This window comes from Anguilla anguilla, chromosome 8, assembly GCF_013347855.1.
Source record: "Anguilla anguilla isolate fAngAng1 chromosome 8, fAngAng1.pri, whole genome shotgun sequence".
NCBI classification, from domain to species: Eukaryota; Metazoa; Chordata; class Actinopteri; order Anguilliformes; family Anguillidae; genus Anguilla; species Anguilla anguilla.
Genome location: NC_049208.1, coordinates 8,204,311 through 8,229,529, shown reverse-complemented (window position 1 = coordinate 8,229,529; position 25,219 = coordinate 8,204,311). Strand labels below are relative to the sequence as shown.

General features: G+C 45.3%; 1 protein-coding gene across 3 annotated transcripts in view; it reads right to left on the bottom strand.

Moving 5' to 3' along the window:
* cdh7a (cadherin 7a) overlaps positions 1–25,219 on the bottom strand; it is a 103,610-nt gene that overhangs the window by 41,218 nt on the left and 37,173 nt on the right. For all 3 annotated transcript variants that reach the window (XM_035430031.1, XM_035430032.1, XM_035430033.1), the window contains exons 3-4: positions 14,315–14,609; positions 6,479–6,598 (exon numbers count right to left, since the gene is read on the bottom strand). In XM_035430031.1, the coding sequence (XP_035285922.1) occupies positions 6,479–6,598; positions 14,315–14,609 (415 nt within the window). The remainder of the gene's footprint in view (positions 1–6,478; positions 6,599–14,314; positions 14,610–25,219) is intronic.

Below are 25,219 nucleotides of genomic sequence, written 5' to 3'. Positions count from 1 at the left end.
ATCTATCAACCTACCGACCTATCTGTCTGTCTGTCTGTATAATGATCACTCATTCTGCGAAGTAGCTCATAATGACAATATTAGTTCATCATTAATTAATGCTAATTAATGTCATCCCATGATCATAAGCAAGGTGATTCCAGATAGAAATAAACACAACATGCCTACATTATATAATTTCCTTTAATGACTTCTGCTTCAACAGTTTCTGCTCTACCACAGAGACAAAATGACAGCAAACATTTTAAACAAGTAAACATTTGTAATCCAACGCCCGATAACCGAAAAAAAAAAGATACAGCGCTCAGTATTAAAAAAAAAGAATCCGAAAAAAGAGGAGAGATGTTCAGTCAGAAAACCAGCAGCAGATGTTGAAGCTTTGGCTGAGAGGACAGGAACGGGACAGATCGAATCGAACGTGTGTAATGATGCTCGAAAACCCGATCTCCGCGAGGGACAGAGGGGCCCGCGTGACGCCCCCCCTGTGCGCCCCCCCGCACCCCTGCCCAGCCCCTCCGTCACCCGGGAGACAGAGTGATTAAATTCCCTGCCCCTGTACCGCAGCATGGGCCCAATTCTGGCTGTGCCAGGCTGTTGTTGCCTGAGGAGAGAGAACGATGCATTATGGGTCTGTGTTCACCCATCCGGCTTGGCGTTCCCCCCACTCCCCCCCCACCCCCCCGCCCTGCCGCGTGCGTCCACTCACCACGCAACGCCCTCTCAAAAAAAAACACACAGCTGCAGACGACCACCTGAGAAGAGCAACGGGCACACGCGCACATCCGTTAGGCGGAGTAGCGCGGTTCGGTTTCATTACGGCTGTGTGGTGCCGGCTGCGCATGGCACAGGGGTTGCGGGTTTGAATCCCCGGAATGGACGCCGGTAATCAGGGGGCTGTGTGGTTTCTCCAATCAGCGTGGCCGCATGAAGGAGGGCTTTGTGCATGAGATGAGGGTTTCGGGTTATTTCCTGGAATATACATTTTTAATGGGGGCCTGTGTGGCTTCCTTTGAACCCTGTAGTTTAACCCCTTTGAACCCCTTTTTTAACCCTGGTTTGAATAATTTTCTACTTCGCAAACACAGCTCAGGAAGCTCAGCGATCACCAAGATCAGCTTGCCAAGCGAGATGGAAAATGTTGATTGAATCCAGGCCCATGGATATTTTGTCCCTGTGTTGCTGACCCAGAAGAGTTCATTTATTCTGTCATTTAAGCTCAACTCTTCAGCAAAGTAGAAATGTAAATGGATTTAACTTTTACTTTAACTATTTCCAGCAGATCCAGAAGGTGATTATGTTTTTTTTTCTTCCTGATCAGTCACAGAATAGGTGCAAAAGCCTGCACATTTTCCAGGTAAAATGAAATGATGCAAATTAGCATTAGCATTGCAAATATTTGCGATGGACATGTGAAATGTAATCCAGAAATCCAGATTATGTAATTAAACCACATGGACGTGCACACACGACACAAACAGATTCCACCCGTATTACAGCACCGAGTGAGATCCTCGTTCTCTGTCGCTGAACGCACTTTTGGCTTTTAATTGGCGTTTTCTGTGTTGTGAAAGTAATGGATAATAAACCAAAATCCCCAGTCAGGAGTCGGAAAAGGGCACTTGGGTACGAATCGACACATCTTAATTAAAAATGGAATTATCTTTATTGAAGTTGTCGTAGAAAATTCTCACAAATCATCCAAGCTGAGCTCTGGGTATTCTTCAGTGTACCAATACAATCGGTAAACCTCGGTAAACAGTAATGCCTCGCCGGTGAGGACAGGCCTCCGATCGAGGGCACCCAGCAACCCTCTTTTGTTCATTAACTTCTTCTTTGTTGGTTTTTTTATTTTTTTATAGCGGGCCCTTATTTGACACTCTCGCGTTCAATTAAATTATTCTCCTCTTCACGACGGGATCCAACGGAGATGAATCTGTACCATTAAGCGTTGCCATTTGAGAAATATCAGGTACGTCAAATTGAAAATGCATGAATTCTTTCTTCCTCCTCAATATCCCCCTTAAACATAATTTGTTCTTCCAGCTGTCTGGGTTTTTTATTTATTTATTTTTTTTGCAGCCCGCTTTCATTAAAGGCATGAAAGACTATGGTAATTGGGCACAGCTTTGAGGCCCAAGCAGCCGGGGACTCCGTGAATGGCAGTTGGGTGGTAACGCATTCTGAGGTTGGGATTGGAGTGGAAAGAGAAGAGAAGGGAAGGGAAGGGAAGGGAAGGGAAAGAGGGGCGTTGGTTTTTTTGGGGGAATCAAAGTCGGTGAACTCAAATAAACATTTAGCTTCGGAATCTTCGTCAGAAGTGGTCTCCCTTTGAAGGGCCTTCTGACATCAAAGCATTATTATGAATGCGGCCATACGCGTTCCTCGCAAGGGCATTCTGTCAATGAGACAAACGAAATATTTTATAATTTAAAGCATTAGTATAACAGCCGACTACTGTGAACTGGATTGTGAGGCTGCTAAAAGTATGGAAACTACATTGTCTAACTGACTGATCCAGCAGTATATTAAAATAAATACGTACCCAGATATGCACATTACATCCTGCAAGTTTCAAATCAACCGCACGCACATTTTGAACAACAGTCGAAGTACTGCACACCAAAGAGGCAATGCAATGCGTGCGAAACATCAATATTTTACCGTATTTCAAAAAATAATTGCAGACATTATTCATTCATACGGCCTCTGAGTATTTAAAAACGTGAGCCTTCTAACGAGCAGCTACTGGACTGTTTATAAAGTTTAAAAATATTTAGCCTGATGCTGCGTGCATGTGGGGAGCTTGAATCGTCCCTGGATGAAAGAAACTTGTCGATTGGTTTTCAGGGGTTCATCTCAGTTAATCAGACAAAGATCTTTTTCTAGATCACAACCGACGCTGCACCTCACCATTTTGATGCCAACTGCTGCCATGTTTACAAGAGGGGAAGTGGGAGAGACTTAATTAAAAACCACCCATTCAAGAGACTCAATCAACTTCAAAAAACCAGCTTAAAAAAAAAAAGAACAAACCGCGTTTTTTTTTTTTATTTTTAAAGGGAGAATTAACGCTTGCCTACAAGGTCAACGCCGCGTCGTGGGAGCCTTAATCGTTCGCAGTGGTGCGGTTTCCGGAGTTTCCGCGACGTCTGCTTCGCTTCGTTTCAAAAGGCTCGAAAATAAATTCATTTAAACAGGAAAGCAAACGCTGTATGAATTAACTCACTGGAGGCTTTTTCCTGGGGTTGCGCTTTCTTTTTTTTTCTTTTTTTTGAAAAGGGAAGATAGTTAATATCCGTTCGCTTACATTTATGTGACGCATATTATTCCTCATCTTGTATCTGCTACGAAACAGACGGCAGTGAGCCTCGGCACAGAGGTACTGAAAGATAAGACGCTGAGATAAAAACCGACGTGCATGCAGCGAGATACCGCGATAAGGCCCCCTTCATTTCATAGGCTGTCCAGGGGAGAAAGCCCCGGATATCTCAGGCAACATCGTGCTGTAGCGCATCCGGACAGAGAAAAAATTACACCGGTCCACGATCCGCTCTTTAAGCTTTTTTTTTCTTTTTGTTGTTGTGCGAGAGTAAGAGTACAGTGCTGTAGGTTCCATTACATTACATTACAGGCATTTAGCAGACACTCTTATCCAGAGCGCGACTTACACAACTTTTTACACAGCATTTACATTGTATCCATTTATACAGCTGGATATATACTGAAGCAATGCAGGTTAAGTACCTTGCTCAAGGGTACAACGGCAGTGCCCTACCCGGGAATCAAACCTGCGACCTTTCGGTTACAAGTCTAGTTCCTTACCCACTGTGCTACACTCCGTCCTACGTTCCCGTCTTGAAAGCACCCCAAAACCAAAAAAAAAAAAAAAAACCAAAAAAAAAAAAAGCCTTTGCTATAACTCCGCCAGGTACCGAGCCAAAATCCGTCAAGGTATGCGGTCAGCCACTACCAATTTCGCTTGAGTACACTTTAGCCCCGAGGCCTCTGGAGAGAGGCGGATAATTTGCCGTCTGCATGGGTTGCTGTTGACAGAGGAGCGTAGATTCAGAGTGAAAGAACCGGCTTTTTTTTTCGGATAATGGCGCGCGATAAAGGCCAGCTGTGATTTTTATGGGACAGCTTCTCTGAAGATGTACTGGGGGAACAGATATACTGTACGAGGTGCCATTTTTACGAGAGAGCAGACATTATCCGTGGAGAACAGCACAGCGCAATAGCTCGGGGTGCTGTACTTAAGAGGAAAACACTTTATGCCTCAACTTTATCCCGTGTGTTCACACCGGTACATCATGGCTCGAGGAAGCCCAGCCAATACTTACAACTCACACGGTCCCTTGACATTATTGTCTTCACTGTCGCCTACGCCCTTCAAGCTACATACTGATTGGTTTACCTCAGAGAGGTCACACAGAGTGTGGGGCAAGTGAGGTTTCATAAACCCTACAATGGGTATCAGTTATAGTACCACTGTGTATTAACTGTCAAATATATATATATATATATATATATATATATATATATATAATAACCAATGAAAAGGCACTGCTCTTGCTCACAAAGCAAGGCACTGGTTGAAATTAAAGTCATTTGAAAGCACACGGTAACAGGTCTACCCATTTGGGGGTTCTTGAAATGTCAACTCCCAATCATTAGAAATGACCAGCCTGAGGTCAGCGGCTCGCTTGTTTGCATTTAATCAACTGGTGGAATTTGGCAAGAAATCCTGAACAAAAAAATATAAAATAAACTAAATAATTAAATAAGAAAAAAAAAACTGACAAGTTGTAAAATGTGACTCATTACTTTGCAGAGATGGACCTGTTTTTAATGCACTCAAGAAATTAGTCTGGAAATCAACAGTGGAGCTGTGACCTTTCTGCAGGCCGGGCAAATTTCTATCGCTCCCTTTTTAAATTTTTGACCTTTTTCTTGGCGAATAAGCCCGCGGTTGATTAGCAAATTGGACAAGGCTCTTAAATCTAAACGGACAGATATGAAATCTCTTCGCATCTCTACAGCGGGGAGCAGTCGATTTCTCAATTAAACGATAGGAGAAAGACAAAAGAAAGTACTGAAGGTTGAAGTCTTAATCTGCTTGATCCCCCTCCACAGCAGTGGATGCAACGCGCCAGGTGTAGCAGGTTTAACTCCGGGGGAAGGGGGAAAGGATGGTGTTTATGTTAATGTACATCTCACGAAGGCACAGGAAGATTGTTACACGGACGAGTTTCCGCTGTCATCGCCTCGCGGCCAGTCCCCGGGTTTCAAACCTCCAGCGGCCCGTGATAAATTTATTCAGATTGCGCCACATAAATATTGTTACTGTGTTGGGATGATAAGCCTCGCCAACATTTAAAAATGGTAGGGTTTTTTTTCTAAGCATCCTCGAGGGTTGCTCTGAGAGGAAAGAGATTAATGCTCCTTGTTCATTTCCACGGAGGTTTCTTCTGCAAATGAGATGTTATTTCCTCTGGACTTTCACATCTTTGAAAACCTCACCTGTTGAATGTTTGAATCAACTTATTAAAACCCCCCAGTATTTTCACATGAAAAAAAAAAACACTGTGAAAGAGATGAGGTAGGATCATTTGTTTTTTTATGAAGGACAATCACACACAAGGGCAAGGCTATCTTTAAGAAACTAAAGTCAATTTGGCTTTAGTGGTGTTTCTAGAAAGATCTACAAAACCTCCTTTGGGGAAAATTTGCCACCTAATCATCCCCTGACTTAACTGGCTAAAAAAATGGTTCTCCCCGACTCCACCTTAGCTAATGTGTGGTGAGCGTTTTGGCGCAAAATGGCTGCCGTGTATCACCCAGGTGGGTGCTACACATTGGTGGTGGGTGAGGTGTTCCCACTCATCACTGTAAAGCACTTTGAGCATTTGGAAAAGTGCTGTATAAATGCAATTATTCATTCATTCATTCATGAATGAAAGAGCTTCGGTGTTATATTGATCAGAAACAAAACGTAAACGATTTCAACATCAGACACAGGCTGCTGTATTAGACAACGTGGAGTTAGCTAAAAATAAAACAAAGTGTGGGCAGTTGAGTTATCCCAAGACACCTGTCCACATCAATCTATTTAGAAACCTGTCTCAGGCTAATGTTTTATTTTACATCTTCACATGGACAGATGCTATTGTTGTGTATTAGTGTAAAACGATTGCTTACGGCAAGGCTGGCTCATTAATTAACCAGCATAGGCTGTGACATTTTCTTTTTCTTTTTATGAGTAACCAGCCAATAATAATAATAATATAACAGTTTAACATACCGTTTTTCTATCAAACTATTTACAGATCTATATAATATGTCCCTTCCTTCAAGATTACATAAAACCATTACCTTGACACCACCTTAGCAGGCTAGTTTAATATTAAAAATACAAACATTATGGAGCCTAGACAGAGACTTTGCATTCTTTGGGACAGGGCATTCAATGCATCCTTACCTGTCTTTGGTTCGACGGAGAAGTAGGGCTGTCCCTCCAAAATACTGTAGACCACCCTGGCGCTGTTTCCATACGTGGGGTCATCTGCGTCAGTCGCCGCCACCTGAACCACTGAGGTCCCTGTAAAATAAAATGAATGCTCGGGATCACCATTACAGCACAATGGCACATTTTAGGCCTGAGATTTATGCAAAATCTGTGACAAGATCAAAGCGAAGTCACTGCATTGTATATCATAGGAATTTTAGCAGACACGCTTATCCAGACTTACATAACTTTTACATCCACTTATACAGCTGGATATATACTGAAGCAATGCAGGACAAGTGCCTTGCTAACGGCAGTGTCCTAACAGGAAATTGAACCCGTCATCAATTAGGGCCTGATTTACTTTAAGACCTTCAGCATCTGCAAAAACCTGCAAAAAAAAAAATCTGCAAAAACTCCTCACGGAGTTTGTTTTGCGCATGGAATTTGTTTATCACCCGTCACTGGCGCTATTAGCTTTGAGTGTGCTAAAAGGTTTTTGCAGATGCTAAAGGTCTCAGTAGATCAGAGTTCACGTTTGGACTTCTCTGCTCCGGCCAGGAAGTGCATAATATCCAGGTTCATTTTGCACGATTTTCAACCGAAAACATTAGCATTTAAAACTGTTATTGTGCATTTGCTTTTCCTTGGAAGTATTTCAAGAAGTGTTTTTTTTGTTTGAGTACTATCACTCACAGATTTAAATACAATTTTTTTGCAATTCATTATTCAGGGGATGTATAATTCAGAGAAAATTATTGTTTATCTAAAAAGTAAATGTGCTCTTCTACCCTTAAATTGAGTCTTTTCAGTGGCAAAAAAAGTCAAAGAAGTCATACATGTGCTTACATTTGCTAATTCTGCACATTCAATTGCAGTTCCGCATCCATTTTAAATGCACAATCAAATCTTATTTTTTTCACAGGAAGGCATTTCAGTTATTTCAGTTACAAATATTAGTCTTTTGGCTGGCGTGTGATAAGCAACTCAGCCATTGACTGGATAGTCATGCTATTTATGCAATTAGACACCACTTGTTTGGTTTACTATACTAATATTATACACAAATTTGTTTTGATGATTACTTAATGCATATGCATGCAAATGTAACATTTGTGTCAGTATTCTAAACAGAGAATATGAGGAAACAAACATCTAACCGCTCTGAAGAAATGTTAAAAATGGCTCACGACAGCCATTGAGAAAACTGATTTGTGATTTGCCAAACTAAACACTTTCCTTGGGGACTCATTTGAAATGGTTTATTTAGTTTTTTTAAACGTTCAATTTTGTTTTATTTAAAGCTCCGAATCGATAAAAAAAGATATAAAAATGTGATTCAAACACATTCTTTCAGTACCTCTTTTGTACTCAAATCTCAGCTCCCAAGCTCTGCTACAAAAGGCTTTTTTCAGGTATTGAAAGTCCCTGATGACTGCCTATGAATTGTGCTGCTGGACATACCAGGCTGGGGCACTCAAGGACACAGGCGGCGATGCACTACCACAATGCACTACCAGAGTTCAGGGAGGCACAGTGCTTTATAACGCAAAAACCCAAATCTTCTTAAGTTTTTATTATGATTATGAAGAAGATGATGATGATTATGGTGATGCTGAGGGTGATGATGATGACGATGGTGATGATAGTGATGATGATTATGATGATGATGAGGGTGATAATGATGATGATGTTCATGATAATGATGATGATGATGATTATTATGAGGATGATGATGATGATGATGATGATTACGATGATGGTTATTATTATTATTATTATTATTATTATTATTATTATTAATAATAATATTATTATGTATGAAAAAGAAGAACAGAGGCTTCTTGTTGGCTGAACAGAGGCTATACAGGGCCATGACTGGCAGGGCCGTCGCTAGTGGGGGGGGGAAAGGTGGTGACGATTCTTCAATTCTTAGGGGCCCACAGCCTGGGGTGTGTGGGGGCACATCTTGTTTAATTAAAAAAGGGCGGCCCACAGCAATATTCTGCCCGGGGTTCCAGAATGCCTGGCTACGCCGCTGATGACTGGCGCCGCTGGGCTGGACGCGATCAGCACTCGCGCCCCCCCTTTACTTTCAGGCGATTAAGCCTTCCTGGCACCCACCCCGGCACCCACCCCGGCACCCACCCTGGCACCCACCGCCTCGCACCAGGAAACGGCTTCGCAGTCCAGTTACCCGGGTTACGGCTAGAGGTGCGGTTCAGTGCCCACGGCCGTTAAAATTTTTTTTAAAACCTACAAGCGCGGGCGCGTATGTTCTCCTCCTCCTCCGCGCGAATGACGAATGTACCCGCCCGCCATCCACAGTGATCGCATAAAGCATTTCTGGGGGTTTTAAAAAATTTTTTTAAAAAAAGTATTTCCGTTAAAACGGGCGCGACGGCACTCCCGAGCTCCGCGTGAAGGAAAGCCGCCGCCACCGCCACGGCGCCGCGCGATGAGGTCACGCTTCGACTTTGGCGGTAAAAGGCCCCCTGTTAGAGCCGGCGGGCCCTCGCAGCCGCCATTTTTTTTTTTTTTTCATTAGCCTCCGCGGATTTTGGCGCTCGTGGAAAGCGGAGATTAGAATTCCGCTTTCAGTAACAGAACAATATTAAAAGTCCTGGGGACCTTGCCAGTCTGTGCGACAGCCTGAGACGTGGTTCCCAAAGATATATATATATATATATATATATATATTAACTGAGGATTTTACTAGGTGTATTGAATAAAAGAATAATTGCGGACAGTCTGTCACATCTTTGTGAAGGCACGTCGCGATAGGAATTCAATAGCTGTGGCATTTGCACAGCGCGACCCCCCCTACATTTTTGAAGGTCGCCAAAAACGGAGTTGCGCCGCTTAATTACAGGCATAACGGGCAACCGGTGGGCGCCTTGAACTCTGGGACTGTGCGAAGCCGAGGCCACGGAGAAACGTTTCAAAGGGAAGATAAAGCCCGCGCCTCCGGCAGTCACCCCGCGTCTGTGACGCAAGCCTGTTAAACTGACTTTTTATTTTATTTTTTTTAATTTTTTTTTAAAACAACCTGTTTGCCCTTCATTTACTTCTCTTTAAGTTTGGGGAATGTTCAGCGTTTGCAGGTCACGTGACTGCCGCATCCCCCTGTCCACTTAGAGCAGAGATCACGAGCAGTCAGCTCTTCATCTTCTCGCCCTCTTTACATTACATTACATTCATTTGGCAGACGCTTTTATCCAAAGCGACGTACAACAAAGTGCATTTCATGGTCGTAGACAACTGCTGAACATGGGTTGTTCACCAGCCGCCGCCAGTATAGCACTGGAGGATTCTGTAGATTCTTACACAGTTGGCTCAGGAAGCCTCCAAATACCCCTGCTATTGGGAGGGGGGGGGGGGGGGGGGGGTCAGGGGGGGTCGGTGGCAGGGGGGTCGGCGCTCCTACTCTACGATGAGGCATGAACCCCCTGCTGTGATGCTGGGCGATACACAGAGCGATTATACCGCTTGATTCTTTTCATCGTTTTCTCTTTGATTATTCCTGATGCGGTAGTAAAAACCACCAACGCTTCAGAGGCCACGTGACACGCTTCACATCACTACCGTCATCTATTGGGTGACCGAGACAGCCAATCAGCAGCCAGAGCTCGCTGCTTTCATGTGATAGACAAAAAAATACATCACGTGACCACACGGAAGCCGCGTGACCTTGCTGCTGATTGACACCCAGTAGATAAAAGACGTTTCGTTTTTGTTTTCTCATGCAGCCTCTGAAGCTGTGGTTGTTTACTACACTTTAATTACACCGCATCGGGTATAATTAAAGAGAAAAAGAGAGGGGGGGGGGGGGGAGGTAACACACCATATGGCGGCAGAGACCGTTATTGCATTCGATAACTACCGTTGCGGTATATCGCCCAGCCCTGCTCTGCTGAATGCATCCCTCTATGCCTGGATGATGCTACGCGCATTGACGTGTTATTCATCAAAATCTCGGTCAGGTGTCCATTTCAGATCCAGGGGCACATCGCAGCACCGAGGGGCGGCAGCTTTAGCCGGACACGGCGTCCGCTTAGCGCGGCCCGTCTTGTTCACGCGTTTGTATTTGTTAATAGCGCACGCGGACGCACTGAGCATGAGCAGTGGTTGGCGTTACGGTACTGTAAGGGTGTACGCGGCGGGATGTGGTCCGTAACGTGGCACCATAGCAACAGCAGGTCGAGACACCGTACCGTACGCCGTCAGATACGGATCTCACTCTGTGCCAAGCCACGTCGCGCCTTTGTCAGACCGCTATTGATCTCTGTGAAGTCGTTTTAGCGGACGGAACATTGTGAACCGAGGTGGTGTACCTGTGATGACTGAGGATTGGGCTAACAGCTTTGGTAGGCTGGCACGGCTTTCACCGAACTCCAGATACAGATTCTCCGTCTTGTTTCGCATAACTCACGACCAACGTGGAGAATACACTGCCATCAGAAGAAGCCTTTGGGCCAGGAGGCCTCACAGTTACATCCAAGCTCCGCTCTTAATTGCCCCAATTAAACTCAACGTTTTCTCTTAATTGAAGCCATTTATCACTCCACCGAGGTCTTCGGCTGCTAATGATTTAAAACATGTCTATAAAACATTAATCGAGGATAAGAGTTGCACACTTCGTTGTAGTTTATGGCACCGCAAATTGCTTTACGCAGATAATTACAGAGAACGGATGATTTATTTACTCACCTGTTGCAGTAAAAATCAAAATACAGAAGGTATGACAGAAGGTTTGCGCATTAAACACAAGTCTGCATACAGGGTTAAAATCAGCAAAATTTAATAGCCCCATACCCATGAAAAAAGCTTCACAATGCTCCAAACTGAACTTATATTGAATAGCTAACTGTGGGACTAACTTGTTTTATATTCTAAAAAGCGCTGCTGATACAAAACAATGGCGCAAAATGGCTGCCGTGCATCACCCAGGTGGGTGCTACACATTGGTGGTGGGTGAGGTGTTCCCACTCATCACTGTAAAGCACTTTGAGCATTTGGAAAAGTGGCTGCCGTGCATCACCCAGGTGGGTGCTACATGTTGGTGGTGGGTGAGGTGTTCCCACTCATCACTGCAAAGCACTTTGAGCATTTGGAAAAGTGCCGTATAAATGCAATTATTCATTCATTCATTCATGAATGAAAGAGCTTCGGTGTTCTATTGATCAGTTCCCCTTCACTGTAAAGCACTTTGAGCGTTCGGAAAAGTGCTATATAAATGTAAGGATATTCTATTCTATTCTATTCTATTCTATTCTATTCTAACAACACCGTGGACAAAATCTGCCAGCTCACCCACATACCAAACGACAGAATGAAGAAGCACAGATGACCTCCAAACGCATAAGTTTTTTGAGCGCCCGGATAATTCGGTATAGAACAGAAACGAAGTATATTCGCAGAGCCGAAAGTATTCCTCTCCCGCGAATGCGGTTAGCCTACACCCAAGCCATGAAACGCAGTCGGAAAGCAAACAACGTTAAGAGGACCCTCGGCGGATATCGACGTTTCTATTACGCGCACCATCTCCATGAAGCAAACAGCTCTTTCAGCCTCGGGCTACAAGTAATCTTCACGTGTGCAGAACCGGACTGTGTAGTTTAAGGCAATCGTCTGTTCATCTGCTCGCTCATTAATGTGTTTAATGGCATGTTGTGGCACACACCACACTGACAGGAGGTTACGTACGTAAGAGCATGCGTGTATTTCATTCGCCAAAAAATGTCACTGCCAACTTTTGTCAAGTTGTCAACGGCAACGGCTGGAATGACACTGAGTCTACGTTTAAAAGGCCCTCAATAGAAATCTTCCTGAGAAGGCTGGGGTTGACTGTCCTTAAAAAACAAAAAAAGAGTGGTTTGGACAGTTTGTCCTGCAGCCTCCGTGCGGGACAAAGCCATTATCCTTTAACCCAATCCTCTCAGATGCGTGTGGGCCACATACGTAACTGGGGGGGGGGGGGGGGCTGTAATCCTTATTGGATCTGCCAGTGAGAATTCCCACGGGTGAAGACCAGACTGTCACACGCCGATATCGCCATTCCATTCAAACTCCAAAAAAAGACTGTCGCCTGCACCTTGTTTACCATTCTCCGCCATTTTCCCTCTGCCCCCACCCCCCCCCCCCCCCCCTTCCCACCGGCAAACAAACAGAAAGAATAAAGTTCACCGGTCTATTTGGCCCGCCTTGGGTCTGTCTTTAAAACTCCTTAAGTATAATTTACAGTGACTTTTAATGTCACTTTGTCCTCTGATCCGAAAACTTTCGTGCACCTTTTTTTTTTTTTTGGCTGGCGGTGCACGCTGTTCCGCCGTTTGGCAGGGAGTCACATAAATTTTAAATGAGCGCTTAATCCCCCCCCCTCCCCCCCCCCCCCCCCCCCCCCTTTCCCCCCTCCATTCAGACAGCATTGGCTGCGGGTGTTGCGGCAGGGTGAGCTTAGCGCCTTTTTTCCATCACCGATACCTCTGGAAGAGTCACCTCCCTCGTTCCTGTCGGGTTTAAACCGTCCTATCTGAGCGCACAGCCCTGCCGTTCCCTTTTGTTTTCGGGGCTAGTCCTTTAGCGTCTGTTCTCTCCTTCTTAACTACTGTTTTTCAATAAAACCGGGGTTTTTTTTGTTTGTTTTTGTCTTACGGTGAAAAGGCATTTGCCACTCTGTTGGGGATACAATAATCGAGCTCTGTTGGCGCTCAGAGCGCAAGGGCGATTGTCTAAACGTTCAGCCGTCCCGCTACGGTGACGTCGAGAAATTGAGGAAATTGCTTTGGTCTTTTCGTTTCGGTTTCTGTTACGGTCTCACGAGTGGTTCAGTGCTCCCTAAAGCCATAGGTTGGTTGCAGGTTCAAACCTCGGCTATGTCCTTTCCTTAACCCTCCCAGGGGTATGAGGTGGGCCAGGGTTCCCTTGGGTTAAAGCTACTTCTAAACCTCCAATTGCTGTCAGTGAAAAGTATGCCTCTCTGCTCTTCTCTTCAGCGCTAGCTCTCCTGTAGTATAGAAAACAGACCCTGGTAACACTGTAGAAACGCAAGCGCACAGCTTAGCTTTATGTGTATTGTAGTGGGAGATACAGCGAGGAATTTCAATTTCACCATTGGAAATTACAAACTGGGGAGAAAACTGTGCCCATGCTTTGCCCTAAAAGTATATTATTCCACAAATAAAAAGTGTTTTTTTTTTTGCACTGTACTATTACTAATGTAATTATGTATGCTGCACAACTGAATGTGCTTAAACCTCTGTTTCTGGACAGCTACCGTCCTGCAGATTACCGACCCTAACAAATTACATCTCACCCAACAGCTATCAGAGATCTCATTGAGCTGCTAATTTGTAGAATCAGTTGTGCCAATGAAAACCTACAGGTTTAGATCTTCAGGAACAGGGTTCAGCAACCCTGGTTAAAGGGATATTTCACTTTTGTGTCATTTTGTGGAGCTTACCCCATTGTATGTGCATAGCGTGCATACTTGCGACATCAGCTGTCCCCGCTGACCATTAACTGCATTGCCGTTCTTCCCTGTTGTCCGGTTCCAATTTACTCTCGCGAGTTCGCCAAAATTAATAGTTTTAAAGCACCAAGTAACTACAGAGTGTAACAGATCGATAAAAGAGAGTAATAACATCAAACGGTCACTGTTTTTTTTTTTTTTTTTTTGAGATGATAACCTGTTCAAAACCACCACCCAGGTTAGCAGAACTAATAATGACTGGTAACACCTCCATCTTCAGCACTATCGCCTGCCCCCCCGCGCTCATTCACCCAAAACAAAATGGCGGCCGAACTCACCGACGGGGGACATCTCGGGCACCCCGGCCGTGTAGGGCCCGTCCAGGAACTTGGGCTCGTTGTCGTTGATGTCCTGGACCTTGATGACGAACTCGGACTCGGGTTCGACGGGCCTGTTGGAGGCCCGGTCCACGGCCTGGGCGCGCAGCGTGTAGTAGGCCTGCTCCTCGCGGTCCAGGCGCTTGGTGGCGTGGATATCGCCCGTGTTCTCGTCGATGATGAAGATGGAGGTGGCGCCCTCGCCGGACAGGACGTACTTCACGCGGCCCTCCCCCTTGTCCACGTCGGAGTGCAACTGCGGCAGAGACAAGAGACGGCACGTTGTTTTCAAAATATGACACGCCAATAAAGCATTTTGAATTTGAGAGAGAGACGGAGAGAGAGGGAGAGAGAGAGAGAGAGAGAGAGAGAGAGACAGACAGACAGGCAGACAGAGAGAGAGGAAGAGAGAAAGAGAGAGAGACAGAGAGAGAGGGAGAGAGAAACAATGAATAACCACCCAACAAGAATACAACCACTGTACAGGTAAATGGTACCTGTTTCCTGTTAAAGTTGCAAGTATTATAATTACAGTTAACAGCTAAATGCTTTCAACAGGTTTTTTTTTGTCCCTTCTATTTGAAAGTTTGTTTTCTTTTTCATAATGCTTTAGCTATTCACTACATGTATTTCATACAAATAAAACATACTGAAATTGAACTGAATTGAATTAAAGACAGATGCAGAGAGAGAAAAAGAAAGAGGCAGGAGGGAGAAGAGTTTGACAGAGAGAAAAAAGGAGAGAGAGAGAGAGAGAAAAGTAAAGTGAAATAAACAGACAGAGGGGAAATAATGGCACATGGAGGAGATGATGAGAGAGAAAGGGAAATCAAGAGAGAGAGAGACAGTTTGAGAAAGGCAGGAGGCAGAAAGAGAGAGAGAGAGGTGAGAAAGAGGCGAGGAGGGTGTGAGAAAGAGAGTTCAAATGTGTGTGTAATCAAATAATAACCAGGAGAATTATCTGACAGGAAACTCCTTTAAACTGCATCAGCCTGAATGAAGGAGCAGCCTCAAACTGATGCTCCTTTTTGAATGGAAACATTTTATTAATTTATTACTGCACAGTCAGCATGTTGCGCGCAGGACACAAGATAGAGTAAAGATTTGATCATGAACCGAAGGGAATTTACAGAAAAAAGACACACAAAAAAAGCCAGATGAGAAAACTGGATGGATGGCATTTGTGTTACTTTGACTCATTTCTACATTCACTTATATATAGAAAACAGGCAGTACCAGGACAGAACATGCAGGGATGACAGCTCCATACACCACTGTTAGAGAGTGAACCGTGATGTCCCAGAGCACCCAACACTCCAGCTCCAACACCTTAAGACTGTTTCACCAGCAGCAGAACTCCATTACATTTCTAGGTTCTGTCTCATGCCATTTGATGTCAAATAGTCCTCTCGGGGCCTTGTACAGTCTGTTGCTTCTGACTGCTGTTCTTTTTCCGATTCTTCCGACACTTTCAGAATTGCCAGCTGTAGATTTTCTCTTGTTGCCGCAACAGAGCGCCACAGCTAAACTACACGGAGCTCTCTGATATATTCGCCAACAAAGCATTGCTTTAATGCTGCAAGCCACACTGTACTACATGGGAGCTAGCACCAATCAAGAGGTGAGCTGCATCTCTCAGTGATGACAACTGGTAATCTGCAAATGCCTGATCAGTAACTCTGACCTAAATTAGGCATTTAAAACTACAGTCTAAGATGCAGTGCTACACGTATTTTTGCGGCAAGCATCATTACTGACTGAACTGCTCAGCAGAAACACTGCAGCTGAGTTTTTAGAGGATACACCTTGAAAGGAAAAACTGGTGGCAGCAGTTCCAAGTGCGTGAAATCAGGCTGGAAAATCGAGGCTTAAATGATATTGCTTCATACTTCAGGTCTAAATTGTTTGCTGTCTTTCACGGAGATAATAAATCAGCGCTTAACACCATAATGTAACAAGAGGCACCATAAACCATTGTTAGGTAAGCTGTTACAGAGAAAATATGCATCTATTTTTTCATCAGCTAAAGCTGTTTTTTTTGTGTTAACTGTGGAACACATTAATGTTTCTGCTCGGCGTTTAAAACCTCACTACTTGTAATGCAGGGTGTCCGTCATCGACAACAGTTGCACCCCTTAGCTAAATGCAAATAGGGTCCCAACTGGTATTCCCAAGAGCATTCCCCAAAGCGGGCGCCGCACGGACTGCAGGATCCACCCTATCGAGCCACATCGCCAGCAGCCATCCAGAGATGAGCGAGAAGGACTGTAATCCCGCCACATCGACGCTCGCGCCAATTCGCCGAACTGCAGCTGGAACTTCAAGCCCCCGCCTTGTAGCTTAATCACCGTGCACATGCAACCGAACTGGCATTGTAGTTTAATATCCGCTTTTAATTACACGGCCGTTAGGTATGCCGCGCTACCTTAACCGAAGAAGAGACCGCGGTATGCTAGCGTGCTACGGTAAAATCTTGTAAAATACGATGACTAAAAATGTGAAACCCGGTAGAGCCGCCAAGTGAAATGGTGGAAAAATAAAATATTTGTGGAACCCCAGGGGAAACGTGCGGTTTTACTCATATCCGTTTGCTGTTTTTTTTTTCTTTTTTCTCCCCTATTCCATGTGCGTTACGAGCGGCGCTTTTATAACAAAACAGGTTTCGCGACCTTGACATCGAGGTCAATGTCTCTCTAGGGAAAGGGAATTACATCACATGACCCTTAAAGGGCCATTGCGGGGCAGCATCATACACTTAATGTCTCTGTTTCACGCCATACCATTCTGTGTGCATTTTTTTGAGAACCTCTCTCCCTCGCACCCTCTATATCTTTCTCTATCTCTTACTTACTGGGTCTCTCTCTTTCTCTCCCACACAGACACACACACACACACACACTCTCTCTCGTTTCAGATGAGCCTCTCAGTCTTACACGGTCTGGTCTCATGAGAATCTTTCCTTTTGTTCAACAAACTGCGTGGAGCCAAGTGAAGGCTCCAATTCCACCAGCATGCTAAAAGCAAGGCTGGCACGCGTCTCTGTGTGAACTGCACTTAATGTGTTCACGGCTATGGATAACTGTTACACAATGAGCATTGTAAATTATCGGAACTGTGTTTTGTAGTCGTTCCAACGACCTTCGGCATGCACTTATTGTACGTCGCTGTGGATAAAAAGCGTCTGCCAAATAAACGTAATGTGATGTAGTGCAGCGTTGCTCGATACCCCTAATGAACAACTGCCTGTCAGCACACTTCAGCATACACGCACAGTTTGAATGTACCTGTGATTTTTTTTTTCTTTTTTTACCCCCCATTAGGCTGGGAAATGGGTTTAGCATATAGCCACGCAACACTGGCCAAATGGTTTATGGGCGTCAGGGAGACACTGGCACAATGGGAGACTGCATTACGTGTAATGTAAGCAGATGCTCTTACCCGCTACCTCAGGACTGTCATTTAGCTGCCGCCAATTTGATAAATGTAAACACTGACTGATTAACCATGTTGGTCACCAATCTAAACTCTGAGCCGACCAGAGGAGGATGGGTTTCCCCCTTGAGCCTGGTTCCTTCCGAGGTATCTGGCACAGGGAGATTTTCCTAGCCACTGTTGCTTTAGGCTTGCTCCTGTGGGGGATTAGGCCACGGTTTTCTGTGACACTTGTTGTGAAATGCGCTACATAAATAAAATTTGATTGATTGATTCAGAGTGACTTACAAAACTCTGACTTATTTTTTTTTTGTTTTACATATAAATGGATCCTATGCAATTTTTTTTTTTACATAGCGTCCATTTATACAGCTGGATATATACTGAAGCAATGCAGGTTCAGCTCCTTGCTCAAGGGTTCAACAAAGCAGCGTTTTACCTGAGATTTGAACCTGTAACGTATGAGTTACAAACCCACTTCCCTAACCGTTATACTACGCTGCCGGAGATGTTCCCTGGAAGGTGGGGCAAGGGAGAGGGTGGTGCAGACAAGCGCAGAGTTCCATCTGACGGGCTCGCCTAATTTTCTCTCTGCATCGAGGGACACAGAAGCCGCTCTGCTGTTACCTGGTAACCGAGCGACACCAGTGGCGTCGGCGACGTTGAGGCCATCGTGATACTGAAGACAGAGGGCTTCCTCCGTCACTCTTGAGTAGTGAACTTAAGAGAGTGATTCACTCCACGAGTCCTTATTTCTAATGCAATGTTCTCCTGTTATTTTTGTAAAACACTTTAAAAAGAAAAACAAGGTAATGCAAGCTTCGTGTCCTCACTCAAAAGAAACAAAAAATCAGACCGTGGTCCCATTCAATCCGAGTTTAGTCTATGAGTTTAGACTAAATTAGACTTGAATTAAACTTGAAATAAAACATAAATAGATTTTAAACAGTGTGTACCACAGGATGCAGTTAATCATGTGAGGAATGTTGCACAGATTACGATTCATACAAACAATTCTTAGTGGTTTTATGGTCCGCTGGCTCATTCTGTAAACATACAAGGCGATGTATAATTAATATTATACCATCAATTAAGCTTTTAGTAGCCACAAAATGTCTGTTTGAGCTAAGTGTAGTACTATTGTAGTACTAAAAAAATTTTAATGGCACTGTTGTAATAAAATCGCTTTATATAGTTTTTCATTATTATTTTTTATATAGATTCAGCTTTGGAGCACATACACAATTATTTAGACAAGTTACACATGAGGATTAAACTGATGTCCCACAGCGAGGACCAGTTTGGGTCCGTACTATAGGGGTCACATCTTTTGGGTTGAGATGGTGAGGCTACCATACCCTTGTAATAGTTTAGAGCTCAAGATTCCTTCTCCGTAAAAAAGAAAAAAAAAAAAAGATGGGCTTCGGCTATTTAAATGTACGGCGCGATCTTCTAATGAAGGTGTCAGCGTTTCGGATCGATCGCGGGCTAGAAGAAAGGCGCTTTTGTCTGGTTTGTCTGGCAGACAGGCTCCCGGGCCCGCTCTCCTCTCTTTAGCGATGCAGAGGGGTAAGGTGCCGGGGCGCGGGGACCGGGTTTTACCGTCGAGACGCCAAACAGCGCGCGAAGCCTCCACCTCTCTCCCTTTCATCGTCCGCGGTCCCCCAGAGGACGGACGGGATCCGTGTATCGGGTTTCTCATCGAGGGGGGGGGGGGACGGGGGGACACACATCTCTCCCGTATGCTTACAAATAAGGACAGGGACGGGAGGGAAAAGAGGGGGGGAGCCGGGGGGAGGAGGGGGGGGGGGGGTTCGGCAAATAATATGTAGGATAGCCTGGGGTTCATATCAGTTCCATCTGAGTCAGGTTTTCTAATCAGGGGGGGGACACATCTCTCCCATCTGCTTACAAATAAGGACAGGCACGGGAGGAAAAACGGGGGGGAAGAGGGGAGGGGGGGGGGGGAGGTACGGCAAACAAATATGTAGGATAGCCCGGGGTTCATATCAGTTCCATCTGAGCCAGTTGGAATGCGGGGCAGTAGTTATCTGGCGCGAGCGGCGCTTCGATCTGTGCCTCTGACACCGTGACCCGCTCTCAGAGCGTGCGCCGAATGCCTGAACGCGGAGGCCGTTCCTCGTGAGCGTGGTGGCTTCCGAACAATCTTCGGGACGCTAAAACGGCCCGGCCGATCGGAGAACGGTCGACGGCCGACGCGTTCGCGTCCACAGCGAAAGGGCGCGCCGAGTAGAACGGAATCTTTTAAAGGACTATAAAAAAAATGCTAAAATGAAAATAAAAAAATCCTCACTGCATCTGCACAGTAATTGATGCTTGAAATTAAACGCCATTTAAGTACAGAAATATATGGAAATTACTGATCGCCCGCCAAATGAGTGACCTTGCAGATTGCGGTGGTTGAGGCCAACTGAACACTGTTCCTGGGGTTTTCCTTCCCCCTGCAGTGTCACCCTGCGAGGGGGAAGAGCAATGTATGCAAACGCATGCACGGATGCCAGCGCGCTCCAGCTCTCCGTCCTCTGTGCCCTGATTTTATTCACTAACTCTTCTCCCTCGGGGCCTAGGAGCCAAACCCCCCGTCCTCCAAATAGCTGTCCTCTCAACGTGCCTGATTCTTTCTCCGGCCTTATTCATTTACCAGGGAGAGAGAGAGAGATAGAGAGAAAAAGACGGAGAGAGAGAGATGGGCAGGAGAGAGAGAGAGAGAGGGGGAAGGAGGGAGAGAGCAAGAGAGAGAAAGTGAGAAAGGGAGAGAGAAAGAGAGAGAAAGTGAGGAAGGGACAGAGAGAGAGGGACAGAGAGCGAGAGAGAAAGTGAGAAAGGGAGAGAGAGAGAGGGAGGCATGGAGACAGCGAGAGAAAATGAGAAAGAGAGAGAGATATAGAAAGTGATACAGAGAGAGGTTCTGGTTGGCTGGCACTGGGGACTACACAGGACCCCCCCCCACCCCCCCCCCACCCCCCCACACCCACCCACTCACACACACACCTTCATCCACCGCTCCTGTGTCCAGGCATCAATTACCTGGCCTGCAGGCATTCTCACCATCCAGCTGTCCGTCAAACAGTGCCCTTGGTGCTGTGAGTGGCCCCTGGGCTGTGTCACTTTATTCTGTCTCTCCCCTGTCCACCGAGGGGGGGGGGGAGGGGGGTTAAGACACCTGTCCTCAGGTAGCAGTTCTGTATCACACGCTACCACACATATTGTACGTGTGACCATATGCTCAGATGGTGGTGGGGGGTGCGAACAGTGTGTCAGGAAAGGGACTAAGGCAAACTGATATACCAGTAGGATGAACAGAGGAAGACAACAGAAAAAAGCCAATTATAAAAGAGCAATAGACATTTGAGTCTATTCTAAGAACTGATAATTGCCGCGAGTACTGACAAAAAAAAGTCTAGCCGAGTGAAAAATTAGACCCTACCGTGAAGTTGATTTTTGTATTTTGTTTCATTTTTTTGCCCAAAAGGCATCAAAAATGTTGAGCAATTTCGCTACACTCCTCATGAATCCTACATGAATGTACATTAAAAACAACCAGGGGTGCCTAAGACTGATAACAACAAAGCCCCTCTCTGCGTTCTCTGAGGCAAACGGTGTCACGTGTTTGAATAAGATAGGCGAACGCAGGGAAGAAAATGACTTCCCCGTGAGGCCCCCCCCCCTCGGGAAACAGTCAGGTAATAATGCGGCTTGCGCTGCCTATTCATAAATGAAACAAATTAGGAATGTCGTTATAGACGTGCGTTCCCTGGGCAAATTCGGCAGATCAATTAAGCTGAAAAATTACTAACATCGATTGTTTTGTGTCTCTTTAATTCGCCGTTTCGTCCGCTTCCTTTGTAACCACAAGGCCCTGCACCTTAATACAAGAGCCCCCCCCCTCTGCTTTTCATCAGAATGTTCTGTTATGTGGCTCGTCATTGGCCATCAATTTACCCGCGCTGGGAGCATCGCAATAAGCGTCTCTTTTATTGGACGGACCTTTCAGCCTGACAACAATGTACAGCGTGACTCTTTTCTTGAACTTCTTCTGTCTTGTGCGTTCTCAGAAACAGCCAGAGCACATTTCGAAATGTATCAATTTTTTTGTGTGTTTTATTCCAAGTTCTTGAGTGTACAACCAATGGCCCAAATTGAATATTACCACGGTCTGATTTTTCACTGCTTCTGAGTGAAAGCAGAAAGCTTGCATTACCTTGTTTTTCTTGAAAGTGTTATAACAGGATAACATTGCATTAGAAATGAGGGCTCGAGGAGTGAATCACTCTCTTAAGTTCACCACTCAAGAGTGACGGAGGAAGCCCTCTGTCTTCAGTATCATGACGGCCTCAACGTCGCCGACGCCAGTGGTGTCGCTCGGTTACCGAGTAACAGCAGAGCGGCTTCTGTGTCCCTCGATGCAGAGAGAAAATTAGGCGAGCCCGTCAGATGGAACTCTGCGCTTGTCTGCACCACCCTCTCCCTTGCCCCACCTTCCAGGGAACATCTCCGGCAGTGTAGTATAACGGTTAGGGAACTGGGTTTGTAACTCATAGGTTACTGGTTCGATTCCCAGGTGGGACGCTGCATTGCTGTGCCCCTGCGCAAGGTACTTAACCTGCATTGCTTCAGTATGTATCCAAAACAGAGGCGTCACTAGGGGGGTGCGGGGGGTGCGGACCGCAACGGGTGGCACCATCAGAGGGGGGTGACACCGAAATGACAGGCAATAATGTTTTTGTGCTTTGTTTTGTCTAGCGACGAGTTGAATTTCTCCGAAGCAGTTTACTGCTGGTTGATTTGTCGTTTGAATGCATAACACAACGAACGTCCAACAGCACCCACTCCCCCAAAAAATGCTAAAAAACGAATCTGTGTAAGTCTTGACGCAGAGTGAAAATTAGCCAAACTATGCTTCTCTGTGCCAACCTCTCCCTTGCCATACATTTCAGGAAACGCTCCCATTGTGCCACGGACTTCAAATCTGGTTATTTCAACAAGCACGATGGGGCAATATCTGACTCATATTATTATCTCAAATGCTTGTACTTCTCATAGTGAACGATGCAGCTCCAACAACACGGGTCATGATGGCATCAAACGAATGGAAAGCATATAAATGAGAAAAAAATTTTGTGCTTTATTCCTTTTTCCATTTTTTCAAGGTCTTTCTTTTGACATTAGCAGTATTTAAAAATAATACACCTGCTGGGGCCACATCTCCAATAGAATATCCTCTGACCCTTTTAATAAGTAGAGACTTCATATATTTATTTTTTTACAGTGTATGGATGTTGCAGATTACATTTTACATCTGGACATGTCAGGAGGTTTTAATTAATGGCTTTTCTCTGTATAAAAGTACAGTTTTGTCAAACCATGCTTATCAAGCTATACAATTTTAAAAAATTCACTAAATCCACACACACTCACTTACATACATGCACACACACACACACACACACACGCGCACACACACGCACCCACACACACTCACATACACACACATGCACACACACACACACATACTCACGCACACACATGCACACACACGCACACACACACACACTCACATACACACACATACACACACGCACCCACACACACTCACACACACACACACACGCACACACACACACTCACATACACACACATGCACACACACACACATACTCACACACATGTACTGTACATGCAAATAGGCAATTTACGGTACTCAGCCCATTATGCACTGCAGCAGAGCAACTGGGTAGAACGAAGAACGAGCGCACCGTTCACCGTGCAACACCGGGAGATGCACGTCCAGTCTTAACGAGGAGCGGACCGGCTGCTCGTTCGTTAACAAGGACCAATAAAAGCAGCCGGCGCACTCTTCCCTGGCACGGCAAACCGAACCTTGTACCGAGAGCAGCAGCAGGACCGGCGTTCCCTCGCGACGCCGATTCGCGGTCCGTCGTGCGGTCGCTCTGGCTTCGGGGCGGGGGGGCTTGGCCCCAGTCTCGCCATCCCAACAAAAAACTGATGTCATTTCCTAATTAGGTCCTGATTACGGTCTCTAATGAATTGCCCGCGCAGCACTAGCATGCCCATGGGCATAATGCAAGAGCCGCAGTGGAATTTTATATGGACGCAATTAAAAAGTTTCTAACCCTCTGTAGCGACGACATCGTGCCACAATGTGCCTTAGCAACGCGACGTCTCCATTAATTTATTTGAGGAAACTGGTCCAACCATCTGTTATTGTGTATAAAACACAAATTTGAGGGTGCTCTAACTTGATACAGGCCATACTTTGAATGTGTATAATCACTACATCGGTGCCTTTTAATTCAATCGTGGTATGATCATGTGAAATGCCATGCTTTGAAGAGCTTGGTTATTTCTTGTTCATTTTTTTTTTTCTTTTACATGTCTATTTTTATAACCACGTTGGGTTTATAAGATGCTTGAAGAAAACAGCATCCTGAAATATAATATTTTCTAACCGGCACAGGGTTTCTGAGATCTTTGTCTGAGTCAACATGAATCGTCATTATGTTTTGAACAAATAGTTTGACAATACATAATTAATAATAATAATAATAATAATAATAATAATAATAATAATAATAATAATAATAATACCATCTCAATTGTCCTTGCACATCTGCCACAGAGCAGTGAGAGCAGCGGTGGGCAATGCTGCTCCTGGAGGGCCAGTGTGTACGCCGGTTTTCATTTTCAATAATTACCCCGGCTAAATGAGCTAATTAGCTGTGTAAACCAACGCTGGTTCACTCGTAGATTAGATCAGAGTAAAAACGTGTCGCGCGCAGACACAAGAACAGTCTTCAGCTGTCATTCCCGTGCTCATCAAGACATGCGGCTAAAATGTCAGACGGCGTAAATGTTGATTAGGAGCTGATTAAGTCATTAAGGCCAGAAGTTGGCCCGAAAGCCAGAAACGGATGTGGACCGCCTTGACGGACATGGACCTTGTGGCCCACCACCGAGTCACAGTAGAGCGTACGGAACAACACAGGTGTGATACCTGCAGAATGGGGGAAGGAGGAATTCCGTGTGCGTGTCCGTGATTCGGTTAGTTAACTCCCGAATCGAGTCCCGGAGACGACACGGAGGCGCTGTCGGACAAATCGACGCGTCAGGCTCAATATCCAGGAAGTGGGTTAGGCCACCTGCCCCCCCCCCCCCCCCCCCCCCCCCCCCAACCCTACCCCATGTCCCGCCTGCCTCAGGTTGAAGAATGTGTGCTCCTGCCACTGCGTAACCACAGAAGCTAGTTTAATATGTATTTCGAAAAAAATGTAAGTAAAAAATCAACACGCCACCAGAAATCAGCAGCGTTGACAGCCAGGCACGTAAAGGTACACCCCAGGTAAACGGCCTGGCAGGGAGCTGATTCATAAACAATTTTCCATCCAACAGAAG